The 20080-nt window shown below is 44.8% G+C and overlaps 1 protein-coding gene across 1 annotated transcript in view; it reads left to right on the forward strand.

Annotated features, from left to right (window-relative positions):
- The window catches only part of zgc:92140 (uncharacterized protein LOC447854 homolog), a 28479-nt gene that overhangs the window by 4339 nt on the left and 4060 nt on the right, over positions 1-20080 (forward strand). Inside the window, exons 2-3 of the mRNA XM_040039832.1 lie at positions 9177-9306; positions 19103-19185. Coding sequence (XP_039895766.1) covers positions 9216-9306; positions 19103-19185 — 174 coding nt within the window. The 5' untranslated portion in view covers positions 9177-9215. The remainder of the gene's footprint in view (positions 1-9176; positions 9307-19102; positions 19186-20080) is intronic.

Below are 20080 nucleotides of genomic sequence, written 5' to 3' on the forward strand. Positions count from 1 at the left end.
TGGACCTTTACTGTCCACCGGCCTGTGTGTGTGTACGTGCGTGTGTGTTGGCATGACTTCCCAGGCTTGTCAGGCTGATGGAGTGCCTAAAGTGGGATAGGAGGAGAGGTGCAGCATTTGCTGCCTGGCTAGAGTAAATATTATGGCGCACTGGCCCACGAGTTGCCGGCACTGTGCTCTGTCACATAGAGACGCAAAGACACGCTCAACACGCCGCAGCTCGCGATTCACCGTACGAGCCATTTGCAGTGACTCCAGGTGGAGCGTTTTGATTTTTGAGCCGAGTGTTTATTAGGTCAGCTGGTGCAGTGTGTTTGCGTTCTCACTATGAGTTATGCAACATGACTAGTACATATTAGATGATTTGTCAATCAGATTTTATCACTTAGTCATAGATTTTATCACATAAGCTGAACTGAGGGGGTTGAGTATAAGATAAATAAGGATTTTTAAAGTGTTAATTATGCAGAGCAATATTTTTTTCCCTCAGGGAGCTTTACTGTTTGCTTATTTTAGCCGTACATACTTTTTTCTGGAGTTGTCCTCTATCATCACATACAGAAGGATGAATAATTCAGAGAAAATTGTGAACTTGTGACCCCTACAGTGAGGGATCCAGTGGCTCTGATATGCTGCGAGGACTCTTTCCTGGCATGGATCGAGGCCCAGTTGTCCCGTGGTGTTCTCAAATTTTTGATGACAGAGTGCCAAGTTAGGGAGCCAGCATACGACAGAGTGCCGCAGAGAAAACATCCAAACCTCAAACACTTGCAGGTGTTTATTCCATATTCAGAGGATAGACTTGTGGTGGTTTATAGCTTCACGTGTTGCCATATTTCTTTGCACCGGCTGTATTTGGGGTGTTATGGGGTCTCTTGAGGACAGAGCAGAGCTGTGAGCGAATGAATGTCGCGTATTGTTATCTTGTCATGCTGCTGCGCTCCATGAAATTGCAGGGGAAGCCTATGATGAAGCACTTTTTTGATCTAAAAGATTATGCCTCAATCTACAGTGCACCAGGGGTCATTGGATTGTTTGAGTATGAAAATGATGTGAATCATGTTGCTGGCTTTACTCAACCAAGGGAAACAGTTACTGGCTCCGTCTCACTGGAGTAAAAATAGGATGGCAACTTCCTTGTGACTAGGAAAAATTGGTGGGTGGTGACTACATTGAATTGCTTAAAGTCCAAGGAGTTACTCCAACCAACTGGTTACCGTTCAGCTGGTTGTATTCTGGCTATAATCATGTATAAAAGCAAGGCTGTCACCATCCTGCTGCACCTACGTCACTATTGGAGGACAAATTTCTAAATTTCTGTCTCAGCTCACGGAAGTTAGGCTGGATTCTGGATCTAAGTAGTTACTGTGAATTTGTGTGCTTTCAGACGGAAACAGATTTGATCTGTTTATCACAGTTAAATGCTGCGTCATTGCAGACTACATATAATTGTAAACTTGACTCCATTCAGCCCCAAACAGATATCAGACTGACTCTATCTCATCCCTGTTTTATCAACGTCTTGATGCTCCAAGGTTGTTTTGAAGACGTTAACTGACATTGAGTGGTTGCAGACCTGGCGTCCACCTTTGAAACTGCAGTATTAGAGGCAGCGAGGGTGACGCAGGTCACACAGGGCGCGCAGTCGCAGCTCCGGTTTGGATAAAGGGGGAGAGAGGCTAGTTGGCTGATGATATCAGTAGATGTTCCACCTGAGAAGGCACCATTAATGCTGAATGTTATACACATGCTGCATTCCAGATGAGCTTTTTTGTTTTCATGGAAGTCCTTAATTATGTCAGCCAAGACTGCATGTATTACATCATGACCGCTCTGAAAGTCCAGCTGCCCACGCTCGCTGCACGTCACCGAGGGAGACGTGCTCCTTGCAGTAAACTCAAAAAGAGCCTAATGATATGTTGTGTTTTGTACTATTTTCAATTAAATATAGGCTTTGAGCCGTTTCAAACCACTGAATTCTCTCTTCTTCTTCTTTTTTTTTTTTGTTTTAGATTTAAAGCGCATCCAAACCTTTTTTGTGTTTTTGACATGCAGTTTCTAAAGCGTAGCTCAGCACTCAGCTGTGAAGATGATGAAGCAAAGATAGAAACTGTCGCTGTGTCGTCACAGGTGAGGCTGCCCTGAAGTCACTCTCCCTGAGGCTTAAATGGCTGCTGAGCGAGCACTTCCCCATCACAGCCGGGAGCTTTACGGTGGGAACCGATAAACGCACACGTCCAGTTCACGCACAGAAATAAACCCGTTAAACAAAAACTCTCTCTGCTATGCTTCAACCAGTTTTCCGCCTTTGTTTGGCCCGTTTTTCAGGCTCTGTGGTTGCTTGTGCTCCCTCTGGCACAATCTTGCATTTGAGAAACCCTTGCACTGCACACTACTCGGTCTGTGTGCACGACCTGTGTTTGTGCAAGCATTCACATCTTCCTCACAGCGCTTTCTGAGTTCCTCCTTTAACAAACTGACTTGTAAAGGAGGCTTGTTCACAGACCTGAGGGCAGGTCACGTCCCACACCAACATATGCAGGCATGGGCAGGCCTCTGTGTTTGCCAAATCATTTTCAGGGTCTGGTTATTTGCCATGTGTTAAATATACAACTTGGTCTGCATTTAAGAAGATCTCTTTGTATCGCCTGGCTCAGGATTATTGTTTCAAACTGCTTACAATTGCTTACGAGGTGAAACAGCAACAGGAGGCTCTGCGCCAAATCTGGGGTAAGATCGGCTTGAATGACGCAAGAGCTGCTAGCTGACATCACAACTTCTTTATCTTTAAACTGGGTTGCCCCTCTGTTTTGGCCCATATGCTCACAATGAATCTTGAGCATCTGGATCCAGAGGCGGTCGTGTGCCAGTTGGTGTTAAGAACCTTTTATCCTTTTCACACACTGGATGTTTATCGGGCCATGTTGGCTCACAAGCTTGTGAGCCAACATGGCCCGTGTGTGTGTACACACTGACTTGCCAGGCTTGTCCCATTGACACACTTGAGCATCTACAGAGCAGCTCAGTCCTGCTGTCCTGTGGGTTAAATCAACACTGGAAAAAACAGAGCTCACACACTGCAGAACTCCCAGTTTTTACTTATTTATTTGTAACACGTCTTCAATAGGTAAAAATTGGCTGAGCACATTTTTTTTTCCGTCTCAACAGCTGGCCCACACTGTGGTGTGGATTTTTTTTTTCCGTATTTAAATCAAAGCTGAGCAACGCCCCACTGTGGTTTTGCACGTGGCACAGAATAGCGCATTGGGCAGAACTCAGTACTAACTCGGGCTGATTCCTGCTGGAGTTGCCAGTCCTAAAAGTGTATGCACTGATCTCACTGTACAGTGGAACACGTGCAAACGTACAATGCCAGCACGGCTCGTGCAGCAGCACAGTGGACGAGCCTTTGGTGGCTTTTTGTTGAAGCGTTTTATTGTAGTTTGTAAATTAAACTGTGCAGTTCCCTCAAAACTTACCTGCACTTTGCTCTACATAAAGAGGTAAAACTGGACTTAATTAAAAAAACAAAACGTCAACCAAAATACAAACAATTTTCACATTTGCATTGTTAATACTGACGTGTTACAGTGGCGATTTAAGACATATTTTGAGCAAAATGCACGTGTTTAGAGGACGGAGGTTTAAAGCTGGAGAATCAATTCAGATTGGTATCTCCATATGTTGTGTGCAGATTATGAATTCTTTAAAGTAATGATTATTATTATTATGAAGTTTGATTAAATGTGAAATTCTGTCCATACAGGCAACAACAAATGTGTGATTTTTGATGATTTATCACAGCTAATTGGTGAATCATCAGAAAACGATGGAATTGACCCAGTTCAATGGCAGACTGTTGGCAGACTGCTAGCCGACTTTTAGCAGACTGTTGGCAGACTTGTAGCAGACTGCTGGCAGCCTGTTGGCAGCCTGTTTGCAGACCGTTAGCAGACTGTTGGCAGACTTGTAGCAGACTTGTAGCAGACTTGTAGCAGACTTGTAGCAGACTTGTAGCAGACTTGTAGCAGACTTGTAGCAGACTTGGCACAGTTGGTAGACATCAGTAGATTTGGCAGTCGTTGCAGACGTTGGCAGACTTGTAGCAGACTTCGGCAGCCTGTTGGCCGTCTGTTGGCCGACTTGTGGCAGACTTGTAGCAGACTGCTGGCAGCCTGTTGGCAGACTGTTTGCAGACCGTTAGCAGACTGTTGGCAGACTTGTAGCAGACTTCTGGCAGACTGTTGGCCGTCTGTTGGCCGACTTGTGGCAGACTTGTAGCAGACTTCTGGCAGACTGTTGGTAGACTATCAGTAGAGTTGTGGCAGTCTGTTGGCAGACTGTTGGCAGACTGTTGGCAGACTTTTAGTAGATTGTTCGCAGACTGATTCTGTCTTAGCAATATCTCAGTAGGTTTGGCAGCAAAAAATAACCGAAGTGAGATAACTACACCATAATAGATAAAACAAATACTGATAAAGTTGAACTTGAAGGACATAATATATATTGTTGGGTGTCTGGTGATTCAAACCTCTACATGTGTTTCTGATTGTGCAGCTCTGAAAATATATTATCTATGATGAAACCAACACTCAACCCTTCATGTAAGCATTCCTCGTTAAAACCTGCCAAAGGTTTTTGTGATGCTTGTGAGAAGACCAAGTGTTAAAATGAGCAGAAGTCTGATTTTGAAAGGATGTGACTTCTTGAATTATGCGCCACTGAAGAATGTCTGAGCCTTTGGCCTTGGTGTTATTTATTTATAGGTGTGTTTGGCTGTGTAATAGTCTGCCCTTCTGGCTGTAGCTTATATGCATAACCCGAGTAATAGCAGCTTGGCCTAAGGATCCACAGCCTAGCATTATCCCTGCACACAACAATAGCTCTGGGAGTGCTAGGTCTATTTTAAGCCTGCTCCTACTCACAATTTGATGTTTCAATACACACAAATCAAAGCCTTCAAACAGATGCTGCCCACACACTAGAGACCCTTTGAAACTTCATGTCTATCACGGCTGCTCACATTTCTCAGCGTACGTCCTCCGGTGGTTTTCGGAAAGGGAGTTTCTGTGCTTTGTTCATCTAATATTCACTTCAGTTGTACGCTAATAGTGAAGAGAGACTTGACTGCTCGCTCTTGGTGTCCTCTCTCCCGTTACCTTTGTTGGCATGTTCTTTTTCTATCTTTTTTTCTCCATCTCTGGCGTTTGATTCTCCACTTCACTGTGATGTAACTCTGACAGATAACATGGGCTCCTCCGGCAGCGTTTCCAGGTGCATGCCTCGTGCTTCTTCCCTCATTTATGTGCCAATGTCAAGAGACAGATAATGTGGGATGCGATTATTGCTGTGTCTTTACGACAGCGTGCCTCAGACTGCTGCATTAAGATCTCCCAGCTGTGTGTGAGGTGATGGTGGCTTTATGAGCACATGTGAGGCATAATTGAGTTGTTCCAGAGTGGTAGTTGTAGTAAGAGGTATCCCAGGCTGCCTGGGACGGGCTGATAAGCTGCTCTCTAGACCAGGACTCCTACTCAAGCCACAGGTGACCCTACACACTCATTCCGAGCTTGCATGTGTGTGTCTAAGTGTCTGGATTCTTGCCCGCAAGGTATTACTCCCTCTTGCCTGTAGGCCCTTAGAGAAATTCATGTGTAAGCTCTGCTCAGGCTCCAGAGATTAATGTCTTTTCTCCTGCAGAGCTGAGAAAGGGATTCATATATGAGTTCTCTCATCTTGCACTGAATATTCACACACCTCAGAGTCTCAAAGGAGCAACGAAAGATAATTAATTTCAGGATGCTTCTTTTTTTTTTGCTATGTATGGTTTGTTCCTGAGAATTGTTGCAGTCTCCTCGACACTCCTCTGCTGCCTCACCGAGTGCCAACCTGCCAAGTGACAGTGAATGAAGCAGCCTGTGATAAAGGGAACAGCAGCAGCTTAGTTTGCTGATAATACTGGCCAGTAAATTCTGGGCTACATAGTACCTGCACACGCAGGTACTCGAGCGCTGTGCACCTGGCGCTTTGTGTCATATCCAGTGAGATGGAAGCTGGTGGGCCGCAACCTAAAGACGGCCTCCTGTCAACTTCAAACGCTCTGAAGGAGCAGCGAGGGCCAGGCAGCGTTCTTTTGAAGCTGTGCACTCGTCCTCCTCTCTGGACCCTTTCTGTCCCACCTATTGTAGACCTTTTCCTTCCACCTTGTCCCCCTTCAGCTCAACCCACCCTCCCTCTCTTTGTCTTTTTCTCTCTATTTTCAGTGTCTTCAAAAAGCCTCTTCTTCACTCTGCCTCTTATTATTTATGTACCGGCGGCACAGATTTAATCAGGTGTGTGCGTGTGTGTGTGTGTGTGTGTGTGTGTGCGTGTGTGTGCGTGTGCGCGTGCGCATGCGTGCGCATTTTTGTAAGTGGCAGCAGTCAGATGGGCCTGTCAGAGACAGCATATGGCATGTGTGAGTGACACAAAAACTATCTACATACAGCGTGTGCAGCTTTGTGTTAGCTGTTCTGCAGGGTGGGAGGGTTTTCTTATTTTCTATAGAGTAACGATGAGTTCGATTTAGTTTGTTCATGCCCTCATGTTGTTCTCAAACAAAGCTCTGAGTTGCATTGAAGTAATTACAGAGACTTAACGGCCGAGTCAGACTGGTTTACAGGTTACAGGTTTGCTGAAAGTGAAAATCTTACTGTAATGCATAAAATCAGTCTGTTGGTGTCTTTGTCTGTAAACTCCTCCGAGACCATCTGCACTCAAACTTGAACTACAGGTGCTTTACTACTTATCTGATGGTTCTCATCTATATCAGGCATTAAAAATGCATCAAGTTGCCTAGCAACCACCTAGCAACAGATGAAAACTATTCGTTTTTAGCATTTATGAACCTTCAACACCTCATAAAAAAAAAAATGTGTTTCAGGGGAGTGACATCAAACTCATATCCACAAAAGTTTCATTATGCATGGCTAGCAACCGCCTAGCAACAGGCCAAAATTACACTTTTTAGCATATATGCAATGTCTGTCTATCTATAAATAAAATATTCATTTCAAATTTTAAGTATATCAGTTTACCAACAGCACGAACAGGCCAAACAGTATAATAGCACAGAGCCGTATTTGTATCACCGATGTTCCAGGTAGATCAGATCACCAATCTGATATTTGGATTGGATATCCGGACTGGAAAAGGTCGATGCTGATGCGGTGAACGTGGCTCCCTGTTGCTCTGCGTTTGCTGTGTCACAGTCAGTAGCAGAGCAGCATTTGCTCATGTAGAGAGACTTTATCGTTCATTTTATGCATCGCAGTCCTGTTTACACTTCTGTTGTTGATCCTGATGATGTTAACAGTCCATATAAGAATAATCGCACTGTCTTCCTCAGAGTAGGAACACCTCGCTCATTTAACACAGCTATTGGATTTTCACTGTGTCAACAGATCAGTGCATCCTTATATCATGGTGCCCGATATGCAAAACAATTTTTTTTTTTTTTTGTTTGTTTTTAATGGATGGTAACACAAATTAGTGTAATCTAGGGAAGGGTTTATCTCTTCAGCAATGTTGGCTTTATGTAGCAGAGAAGCATCACTACTGAGCAGATAGTGGTGCAATAATCACATTAACTTGTTATGTAGTTCCCATAAAATCCCATCACTTCTCCTTTTCTGAGTAACTTCATAAATACAGTTAGTCAGACGTTTACATTCATGAACTTTGGACAGACAGTTGAACAAATCAGAGAGGGGACATCTGAAGTTGCCTATTTCTCATACGTTTCAGATAACTCATGATATACATGCACTGTCACTACTGGAAACGCTTGGTGTAATTTTAGGTGAGGTTTCTAATGAGCTATTTATATATATAGTAATATGTACCTATTCTTTTTATGTTGCATTTTTTGGGCAGGATATTAGAAGAAGAGGTAGTTTCAGCAGCTTTGGCAGATTTTGATGCCAGATGTTTGGACTCGTGACCCCCTGAGGTTGGTTTGTGTCTCCTCCCCTGTCCTTGAACTTGGTATTTTTCGTTTGCAGCCACTGATACTGGGGATTATACTAATATTATCTTCTCACTAATAAAAATCAGCATTGCTATCTGGCTCAAAATCTATGCGGGCTGTGCTGTAATTAGTTTTTATTTTAACTCTGCAATTAATGACTGTGATAAGTGCAGAGTCATTAACTCTGTATTAATGAATCCAAAGACTAAATAACACCTGAACTGTGTCACTGATCAGCCCACCTGTAGCTCCTGTGATACTGGTAGAGTTCAGCTAATTATTTTTGGTTGTTTAGACCAACTGCTTCACTCTTTTAGCTCACCCATTAATTTAGTTTTCACACACACAGTGTATTTTACACTGGCAGTTTCACGGCCCACTGCAGACAGGCGGCAAACATCTATCGGAGGAACATAGTTTGGCATTTAGCAAAAGAGGGAACTGGACATTTAACAGCTGGAGACAAACAGAACTTTGAGGGTGGTGAATATTCACCAAGCAGCCAAAGGTACGGATGCTGATGTTGCTGTTTGCGCAGGCAACCAAGAGGTTTCCCACAAACATCACTTAGTAGTGTTTTCAGATCAAAAGTCCAAATATTCAGGTGTGAATAGCTTTCACATTTAAATACATTTGTGTTCAGTTTCATCAAACACATTTATTTATTTATGCATTTCCTTTAGTTTTTTTGGTGTTTTGTATAACAAGAATAAAAAGCATAAAGCATATATCAGATGGGTTATGCTCTTTATTTACCCTGCAATGCACCCCTGCTGCTGCTGCTCCATGTATTTAATGGCAGTGGCTATATTTAGCTCTGAAAGAAACTCTTATGAGGAAGTAATAACCTGCAGCATGCGCTATAAATGTGCATTTCTCTTTCTACTGAGCCTCCTAACGCCAAGTGTGAATTCACACTTCTGTGAAGTGTGCTTTGGTTTCCTGATTCAGAGGCATGGAAAGGATGGGAAAATGAAGACAAGTCATCTTGTGAGGGTTGTGCTGCATGGAAAAAAAACAACATAAACGACATTTTGCACCGATCGGGAGTCGCCATAAAAGCTCAAACCGTCAATCACGTTTGACAGAGCGCCGTTAAAAACAACAGCGCTGTTCGTTTTATTGTGTCTGTCGTGAATACGAAGTCTTGCTTTCTCTCTCTGTGCAGGTGAGAGTGCGATGAGGAGAAGTTTCAGAGTGTGAGGCCATGGGCTGCACCTCGGCCAAGCAGGTGTCGGCCGTGCCCAGCGATGAGGAGGGACGCGGCAAGGCCTACAGCAACGGCGACGTCTTCACCGGTCAGTTCGCGAACGGATGTCAATAAAATCTTCACTGCTCCATTTCACTCAGTTGATTGCTCAGTGTGGACCCATTACCCCGCCTGCCCACACAATATACATCCTCATTGTTACAGCTCACAGTACTTCGGCGGAGTGTAAAGTTCTCCAATTCAGACAATAACTGTCAACACCGCCGCTTTTATTGGAGATGTCTGTGTTGACAGTTCGTGTAAGAGAGGAAGTAACCAGTTAGTGAGATGACGGCGTTGAGTCGTGTCCTTGGAGGGGACCTGGCGTGTTCGTTCCATCTCCATATTGCTATTCTTGCGTTTTTATTAGAGTAGAACAACAGAGAAACATCTTCTCACTGACATCAAATGCTAAAAATGTAAAAAGTGAAGGTTTCTGAAACTGTAAACGGTAAACTGCTGTCACAAAGCAGACAAAGGGTGTTTGATGGGCATCATGAGTCCATACTGCTTTGGTAACCAGCCAGAAAGGTTTGAAAACAGCTGGATTAGCTCAAAAGAACAACAGTTTTAACAATGTTCGCTTTCTACAAATGTGTCTCCCAAACACGACCTAATTTTGTAGATTTGATTAATAAAAAATGCAGAGAGATTCATTAGTAATGAATATACTACGGTCCTTAGTTGCTCCCTTTGGTTTAGCAGCGTGTAGCCGGCTGTTGTGTAATGAGGAGCAGGAATAAAAGCTGGAGCCGGAGAGAGATGATGGGTGGCGGAGGGATTAACAGCGATTAAGAATTAGGAGCAACACTCTGGTATAGCTGCAGGCGGGTGAATGCATGTGGCAGATGATGATCCACAGGAGGTCCCCTCTCTCTGTCTCTCTGTCATCCCCCTCTCCCTCTGATCTTTCTAACTCCTCTCCAGCCTCTCACCTCCTCCCTGTAACCCCTCTCTAACTCTGCTCCTGCCCTGTTTCGTGCTCCTCTCTGTTCTCTTTGCCCTCTCGTCTCCCGCTTTGTCTTCTGAGCAGCGCCAGAACACAGCAAGGAGACATGAAGGAGAGCAATGAGATGAACATTTTTTTTCCTTGAGAGAGGAAGAGAGTGACGTATTTTGGCGCTGCAGGCCTTTTTTTTTCCTTCAATCTATTCTCAACTTCTGTGTCTTCCCGTCCCCCCTTTCAAGGCCTCGCTCTTCTCTTCCTTTTTCTCTCTGTCACACTATTTTGGGTCTCTGCACCCCCTTCTCCTCCCTCCTCCTTCTCTTCCTGCCTTCATCTCCCAGTGTTTCTCCCAGCTCTTTTCCTCTCTTCTCTGGCACAACATTAGGTCAGAACCTTGTGTCCTTTCACATCCCCTCCTCCTTCCTCCCTCTTAGTCCCATCCTATCCCCTAGTCTCACTGTCAGTTGGTTAAAGGGAAATCTGGAATGGCAGTGCATGGGTTGGACTACTATTTGAGTGTGTGTGGGGATATCTTTGTGGGGACCAAAAATTGGACGATTACTATACTTGTGGGGGCCAACAGCCCTTATGGGGACCACACATTTTAAGGCATTTTTGAGGCTCAAAATGTGGTTTTAGCGTCAGGGTTACATTTGGGTTATAGTTATATTTAGGGTAAGGACTAGGGTTAGGCATTCATTTTTGATGGGTAGGTTAAGGGTAAGGGGCCAGGGAAAGCATTATGTCAATTAGATGTCCACACAAGATATGAACACCCAACGTGTGTGTGTGTGTGTGTGTGTGTGTGTGTGTGTGTGTGTGTGTGTGTGTGTGTGTGTGTGTGTGTGTGTGTGTGTGTGTGTGTGTGTGTGTGTGTGAAGGTAGAGATGGAAGTGACCTGGATTGTGCGGATTAGAGTTATCCCAGGCCTCAAAACCCCAAAAGCATCTCCCTTCTTAATGCCCCCCTTCCTTATCTTCACCCGCTTCGCGTGCACATCTTTCTGCTGTCGCTGTCGTCACATACTGTGCAGTCATTCTTTCCCACTCGACTCGCCGCCCTTTACAACCGCTGCCAAACTGGCTCGCAGCATCCGGTTTACTTCTCATGACTTAGGCGGAAAACACTGGCCGGTTCTGGTCAGCCTACGCACACAAGTGTAACCCCAGCGGGCTGCGCGTCGGTGTGTTTGCATTCACGTATGCGCTGATGTTTTCATATCAGTGTGCTCGGTTAGACAGTAAGCCCTATTCATGCTCATGCAGATCTGCCTCCAACAGATTGTCTGGCAATCAGTCTGTCCTTGTGCCCTCTGTGTGCGTGAGTGTGTATTTGTGTGTCCCAGATATTCAGACTCCGGCCGCTAACCCTAACCCACCCCCCAAATGCCCTGCCCTCCCTTCCCCAACCCTCTCTCAGTCGCTCTCACACAATAACCGGAAAAGGCTCAGCTCCATTACACAAACGCTGAGGGGACGACGAGGGAAAATAGCAACACTCTCCACAACATCGTGCTGCTGATGTCTGTAATAATTACAGTCAGAGGAGATTAGAGTGGAGATAGCAAGTATATCTGATTGTATATGTGGCAGCTCAACATTTATAGAAAACAAGGCGGTGTGCAGTTTCAGTGTTTATCTCAGTTTTTGTGCTGAAAGGTTCGACTGTCTCACTGAATGAACACGTTACTGTCCTTCTGTGCCACAAGCAGACAACGCTACAATCACTTCCTGGGAGTAAAACGGGATTGCTCAGAAATTATTGTTCAAAGAAACTCGGGGCTTTCTTTATCGGACTGCCGAATGAGAATCAGACCTTGGAAATATTATCGCAGATGAAAAAAAACAAAACAGACCAGTTGCTTTCTTGAATTAACCGATTGTGCCGTCGGTTCCCTGTTAAACTCGAGGAACACAAAACACAGCTGACAGCCCAAAGTCACAAATGACATCGTTTCTGTGTACGTTGCGTGCCGAGTGAAAACGACTCCTCTCTGGGGCAGCGCACAGACCTGAAGGTCACCGGTTCAATCCCTGGGATGGAAAGATAGACTTGGAACCAGAGGTGAGAGCAGCATTAGAAATGAATCCATCAGAGGGGCAGCTCAGAGTCAGAGAGGCAGAAATGGGTTGCACATGTGCAGCAGAGGCAGAGAGGATGATGAAGAAGATTCATGGATGTAGTGAAGGAGGACATGCAGAGGGTCGGTGTGACAGAGGTGGATGCTGGGATGGGGCAGACGGTCTGCTGTGACGACCACTTATGGAAAAGAAGGAGAAGAAGAAGGTTTTCAGTATTATGAAGGCAGTTCACTTCTTGCTGGTATACATCGCAATGTTAACTTCTGCTGCAGACACAACCTGCTGCAGAGCAGGCTGCGACCTGGAAAGATGCCTCAGACCTCAGTGTGCTGAGAGTAAGAGGAAGTTTTTAAAGTATTGTCTTTCCCTGACGCACATTAGTAGAAAAATAGATTTCTACTAATTTTATCCTCCCTATCAGCTCTAATATCTGAAAACAAGGCACCTATGTTTGTACTTGTTGACCTTTATATCACATTTGCATGTGCGCTAGGCTGACATTTGAATTGTGCTTTTATACTTGTTCTGTACCTGCTCTCACACTCTCGGGGCTGCAGCTGAGAGATTTTAAAAACCGACACTGTCTTCCGCATATCTGAACACGGATTTCATCTGTCAGATTCTCCCGAGTCTCAGTGAACTCAGTGATGTAATACTAATCAGTTCAATTACACTCCTTCCTTTAAACTTTACAAATGCACCAGCTCTTTGTAGTGATGATCATCCGTACAGAGCTTTTAAACACTGCTCATCTGTCAGTTTTTTCAACTGGTCTGCTGACAATAGGCCTGTCTGTGGTTCTGGTGAATCATACAGCACCGCCTCCGTCATGTGAACGTGATCATTGAGAAACCAGAGGTTAACTTGGGTTGATAATGACCTTTGTGTGACCCCTGACAGCGGATGTTGGGTTAAATGGACCTTGATTTTAAAGGTATGTTGCGTTTTTAATAGAGGGCTCATCAGCAGCTCAGTGGTTAAGTGGGACGGTGTTCAGAGGGGAGGCAAAAAAAACCTGGTTCATTCAGTGATCTTCAGAAGCCACAAGCTCCACAGCTGATTACAGAAGTTGAACTAAAGAGGAAGCTAACTCAGAGTCATGCACAGACAGCTCAAATACAGTCCAGCCCTGTGCTGACCTGTTGTTCCTTTCCTCATTTTCTACTGTTAAAATGGTGGATGGTCATACCGACCTTGGTACCAACCACCTGCGGCTGAAATCTTCTGTGAAAGGCAGCCAGTCAGAAAGCAGGTTGGTTTAAAGTATGTCCTGAGGTCCCGTATAAGATAAATAAAGATTGTTTTAAGCAGAAAATCACAGGAAGCTACTCTGGAGTCCAACAACAAAATTTGTGGAGCTGGAAATGAGCATTTAAGTGTCTGTGTATGCATATCTGCTCCCATGCACTTCATCATCACGATCATCACTTTATTTCCAAAGCACTTAAAAACAACATAAGTGCTGTAGAAAAAAAATGAGAGATCAAGTGTAAAACAATGAATCAGCTACAAGTTCATTCATAAATGCCAGATTTGAAATAGTACTACGCTAAAATCTGAGTTATGTGCTCTCGTTTGCTTTTCTGGCACAACTTCACCTACGTCACAGGTGCATGGAGAAGTTATTAGGTTACCAGACCAACGCGTTTCGGCTTCATCATGACCCCGATGAAGGCCACAAGCCGACAGGGTCGTGAAAATCGTGCAGCAGCGTTTTTGTAACGGGTGTAGACGTGAGAGGGAGGCAGAGTAACAATAATCCAGACGAGAGGTGATGCCTTTAGGTGGGATCTAGACAGGATGGGCTTGATTTTTGACAGCTGCCTCAACTGAAAGCACTTAAAAACAGGGAGGACTCGACTTGCATGTGGCGGTTAAGTTTTAGGCTGGGGTCCATTTTCACACCTAAATTAGTGATGCTGGATTTTTCATGTATGGCCAAGGAGGAAAAGTCAAAGGTTAGGGATACAGCTGGAGCTACTGGATTTAAAAAGCATGACCCCAGTCTTTTTTTTCCCTTTAAAATTAAGGAAATTCGGTGCCATCCATCCCCTGATGTCACTGGGATAATCAAGGAGAGGCTCTAATGCACACAAGAAGTGTTTAAGCTCTTTATGCATACAGGAGGTCTCATCCGTATGTAAGAGTTCTCTGAAAGTCGTGTTTATGCAGTAAAGTTTACTTATTGAATCCATCAGCTCAGCTCGCAGATGAGCAGAGAGCCTGCGCTAATCTTCTCCGCTTGTAACTTTCTCGTTACGACAGATCAGACGAGAGCCTTCATCAAACAAAAGCATGATCTGTCTCAGTGTTGGATATTTCTGAGAAGCTGTCCCAACACTGCAAATTCCACTTAATGTTTTTATTTCTTTTTACGTGAAGTTTGACTGTTTTCACACAGATGAGACTTTCCTCAGGTTCCTTTCATCTTGGAAGAGTTTTAGTGAGTGTGAGAGACAAGCTGTAACTGACTTTCATTTGTGAGCAGCTGTGTCAGTCTCTGGAAACGCATACCGGCACCCGGCGTGTCTCCTGCATCTCTTACTTACTTTACTGATTAATCATGAGTCAATAACTTTTATTAGTTGTGTTATCAGTTTGCTATTTCGGTGATAATGTGTGGGAGTATTACTCAGAGATGAGATATCAGAGTATCTTTTTGGCATTTTAATAAACACGTAAGGGCTCTGAGTCAGTCGTGACCTCTCAGTCTAATCTAATACAGACATCTAATTAGCCAATCACATGGCAGGAACTCAGGGCACTGAGGCGTGTAGACATTTTCAAGATGTCCTGAAGTTCAGACTAATTGCCAGGGTGGGGAAGGAAGGTGATTTTAAGTGACTGTAAATGTAGTTGTTGGTGTGAGTGCTTCAGATACTGTTGCTCTGCTGGGATTTTCCGACGTGGCCGTCTCCGCCGTCACAGAGATGATATGATTTGACTGGTTTGGCTGCTTTGAGCTGGAAGGAAGGCAACAATAACTCAAATAACCACTCATTACAAACTAGGTGTGCAGAAGAACATCTCTGAATCCGTAGCATGTTGAAGCTTGAAGCACATGGGCTGCAACGGCTCCTGTGAGCTACATACAGGAAAGTGAAGCTGCAGTCTGCACCAGCTCACCCAGCTAACATTCACACATTCACACTTCAGTTGTTGCATGCAGACTGGAGTCAAACCACCAACTTTCCGATTAGTAGGCAACCTGCTCTACCACCTGAGCTAAAGCCACGCCAGGCTTTCTGACATGTTTTGAGTAGAAAAGCTCTATGTAAGAGCCAGTCCACACCGTACCCATCTTCCAATAGCTCAGATAGTCTCAAACTGGTTTGTTCGTGATGATGAATCTGATCCAATAGAGCAACTTTAGGATGCAGTAAACGTCATGGATGCAGCAGCTGTGAGGGATGTTTCCAGCAGTGTGCTGAATCTGTGCCATAAAGTATTAAGATGGTTCTGAAGCATTAGCAAGGTGTTGCCTAACGTGTTCCCACAGCCAGTGCTTTAGTTCAGTTGTAGTTAACTGTATAACCTTCCTCCGATAGTTCAGTGACTCCAGCCGAAATGTTAAACGGGCCTTGCAGTAATAAACTGTTTGAGATCGTTCTCTTCCTGTTTTTCATCATTTTATCCCTGCCGGCAAGATTTCTGTTCAAAATATCATAAACAATTTTTTTTCTCTCTTCTCCGTTCAAAGCTGATTGTCATTTCATTGGAGCGATGGTTGGTGTGTGTGCGCCTGTTAGAGATGAGGGTTCGCGTTCAGGTGTGAGTGTCACGGCCAGACCGATGATGGCTTGTAGCCAGGCTGGCTGAGAGGGAGGACACACAGCAGGAAGGACAGAGTGACATAGCCACAGGACAGGCCAGCGAGAGCTATGAGAGCAGACGCGCACACACACACACACACACACACACACACACACACACACACACGCTTAAATAAGGCGATTTAAATGACTCATACCCAAACAAACACTGCACTCGCATGAAATGACAAACGTGCTGATTCAAAGACGTTTCCATTTCTATCTGCAATGAAACATGCTTGTGCACACACACACATGTGAACACACGCGCACACACACACTCTGACTGCTGGTATCTTAAGGTCAGCGCAGAGCGCCGCTCTGTAATCAGAGATGTGAACGACGTCCACATCACAAAATCGCGGCTTCTCAAAATAGTTCTTCCCTTTCATCTTTCCCCTCTCCGACGGGTTCCCTCCCTCTCACCCAAAGCGAGCCCAGCATCGATGTGACGAAACACCCATGTCATCTCTTGTGACACAGCGTGCCACGCGCACGCACGCACGCTTCACATACAACTCGCGCAGCGTGACCACTTTCTTTGCTCCTATCTAAATCGAAGCAAAGTCTGTGATGTGATGACTCTTGATTGGTGCAAGCTGGGTCACTTTGATCTGTCTACCGTTTATCGTCGCGTTCAGCTGCCATCCTGTGACAGAAGCAGAACATTCAAACACTTTAACCTCTCAGGCTGCAGCTCACCCAAATTATAATGCCACATGCTCCTCAATGCTTGCTTTAAAATTCCAGTTCAGGCTGATTTAGTGTAAATCCAGCAGCTGCTGCTAATTTTACCCCCTCTGTTCGTTTGTCTCTGCCCTAAAAAAACAGATTATATAGCTTGAAATTGATGCTGTTGCCCCTCTGCCATCAGGAGAGCAGAGGAAATGGCTCTTAGTACTGTTTCCTACAGTAGCACCGTATCCACTTGTGTTTACAGAGCAGATCTGAGCTCGGTGAGCCTGTGCTGTGTTACAGCGCCGTATGTGTGTGTTTGTCGGCATGTTCAGACAGGAGCTGCTTTGCTCCGACTCGTTTACATTCCTGAGACAAACAGCAGAAAAGGAGCTGGCATTTGTTTCTCTCGTCTCTTTCTCTTCATCTCTGCCAGCGTTCTCGCTTTCTCTCTTTCTCTCGCTAATTATTTCGGCTCTAAAGACACACGTGCGCGATGTAAAAACACAGGTGATCGTGGGCTTAAGCACACATCAGGTGAGGAGTTGGGCGAACCCTTCAGCCGGGTACGCGGGGGCACAGACCGACGTCACGCCGACAGACACACTGCAGAGAGAGCGTGGGGGCAAAATACAAAGTGTGTAAGAGATAAAGCCACTGGTACTTATCGCCTTCTCAGCTGCTTTATCAGTTACGAGGTAGTCAGCAGAGCTTGTGTTGTTGCTCAAGGTTAGGCGGGGCTCAGGGTTACGCAAATGTGCCGTACATATCATTTCACGTTACGGTCACTCTTATTAAGAGCTTGTCTATAGGTCCTAAAACCATTCCAATGCGTCCCACATCACTGATCATTAATAATCATCAATAAACATGATAAACACATGGCTGGCAGTAGGCCTCATCATACTGGAACTGTACAGTGTGTTCACTTTGGTCTTTAAAGGCTCATTAATGTCATCTAAAGTACAACAAGAAGCAGCCGGAGAGCACAAACATCCGCCCAGGCAGCTCGCTCTCTGGGCACTGTGTACTTTTAAGGGAACAGTAGAGTATCTTCCATATATTCATGTGCATATAGTACACATGTAGCATTCACGCCATCGGTTACACATTTAGTAATTGTACATTTATTGAAACGGTTCTAATCTGTTGCTGTTATGTGTCTAAAAAAAGTCATAATAAAGTAACACAATCCCTGTGTGACATTCCCTGTAAGCATATATGTTGTCCATGCAACATTTAAATAACTCAGGTTCTGACTTTCAGATCAGTCTGTTCACCATAAAGGAGGGTCAGAGGTCAAATCTGACATTTTAAATCTTACTTTTTATATTTTGACAATATGCACACGTTCTAAGGCTTTTTGTCAGTTTTCATGACAAAATCATGAAGTTGACCTTGAAGGCCTCGATGGACGCGAGCCAGGTTGTAAACACGACCCCGCTCTACGCCCCCCACAAAGTTTGATCACATGGCATTCAAAACTCTTCAAGCGATCGCGTTCGTGGACACAGTGAAAACCAGAAACAGAACCACCCGAGCGGAAGTCGTAAAGGACTGTGATATTTGTTTATGGACTTAATGATAAGATCCGTAATGAGTATCGGCTGTCGTTCGTTAGTTTGCACAGTTTGCACTTGTGTGGGTTGACTGTGTGCATCGCGATATCTCGGCTGTTCTTGGGCTCGGACGGTATCGGGAAAATAACTTTGGATGATTTATTGCCCTGAGTCTGAGCTGTGGGCTTGATTGAGGCCGGACGTTCTGAGCGCGGTGGTTGAACCGTGCAGATGGTTGCGCCGTTTGGTGACGGCCAACACTCTTGCTGCCTCTGAGTTTGTCTTAACTGTCTTAACCATCTAAGCTGTCCATGAAGCCCAGAAGCTGTTTAACTGATCTTAAATCCCCTGCAGCTTACTCCTCCTTATCGCCTCTTTTTTTCTTCCCCCCCCTTTTCGTCTCCTCTCATTTCACATACCCACTACTCACTTATTCTCCCTCGGTGTCTGCCCGTCGTTGCTTTCTCTCTCATCAGATGAATTGCTGTAGCTAAAATGGAAACTTGTGTCCTCCTGCTTATCCCTCAGCTGTCATCTCCACTTTTCAGTACACCCCATCAGGTCATAGTTATCAGATTACCTTGAACCAATTATAACAACAATCAATGGAATAGTCGCTGGCCATGTTGCTGTTGCAGCGAGGTTACAGTAAGGCTGACGAGCCGTTCTTAAACTATTTCTGAAAGGAATTTGGTCCCTGTTTCTTCTGATAAATGCAACTTATTGTTCTTTCCTCCCTCCTTTAATCATCCCTCATTCTCTCTCTTTCCAGACGAATACAAGAAGGGAGTGGAGGAGGTGAAGTACATGAGAGGGGATGAAAACCGAGTGAATGCACGCAACCAGGAGAACCTGGTGAGACACACAAACACGCACACACCATCCGCTGACAGCCTGTCATCGGCTCACAGACTCGCAGACCTTTTCCTGACAGTCCATCAGATGAGGCGAACAGACTGCTGTTTGTGTCCAGAGGCGGCTCCGTCAGCCTGACCAGCCTGCACGCACACACACATTGTCTTAGTGCAAAAAACACACACACAACTTGCCTCGCATGCAGGTAGAAACAACATGAGGCGTGTGTGGAATGTGTGGGCTGATCGCTCGGTTGGTTTCACTCCCTCCTGCAAAACTTTTAGGTCTTCAGTGGTGCAAAGACGTACTATATCGTGACTGGGAAAGTCATTCTGCTTCAGAAATTTGCAGAACAGCTTCCCTGTTACATAATAATGTTTGGATGCATTATTCCTCAAAAGGTGAAACTTGCAAAAACAGGTTTTTATCCTCTCCAGATCACTAACTGACTGAAAAGAATGAGCGTCATGTGAATTAGGTCTGCCTTCATATTCAGGTTCACGTTATTTTATTTTACCTGTAGGTAGTTTTGGTCTGCAGTCATGAGTCATACTGTCTCACATGCGCATTTTCAGTACAGACACACAACAGATAAGGACTGTATTCAATGCAGTTTTATTTATATAGCGCCAAATGAGTTGTTGTAAGACACAAGCTGCGTTTTTACATAGCCCGGTCCGTCCGCCGTTTGCGGTCTGACCAGCATCCGTGTAGCTGCTTGCTCTCACAAAGTAATCCTCACTCAGAGACTCAGAGGTGGAAAATGCATGATGCGGAAACACAGCAGGAAACGCATGCATGGTGATCAACCTTCATCAGAGCCGATAATCAGTTTTATTAGGCATACATACATTATGCCTCTTTCCCGTGTCCCACGCCCGTCACGCAGTGCCGT

The sequence above is a fragment of the Simochromis diagramma genome, unplaced genomic scaffold, assembly GCF_900408965.1.
Source record: "Simochromis diagramma unplaced genomic scaffold, fSimDia1.1 OVJJ01000026.1, whole genome shotgun sequence".
Lineage (NCBI taxonomy): Eukaryota > Metazoa > Chordata > Actinopteri > Cichliformes > Cichlidae > Simochromis > Simochromis diagramma.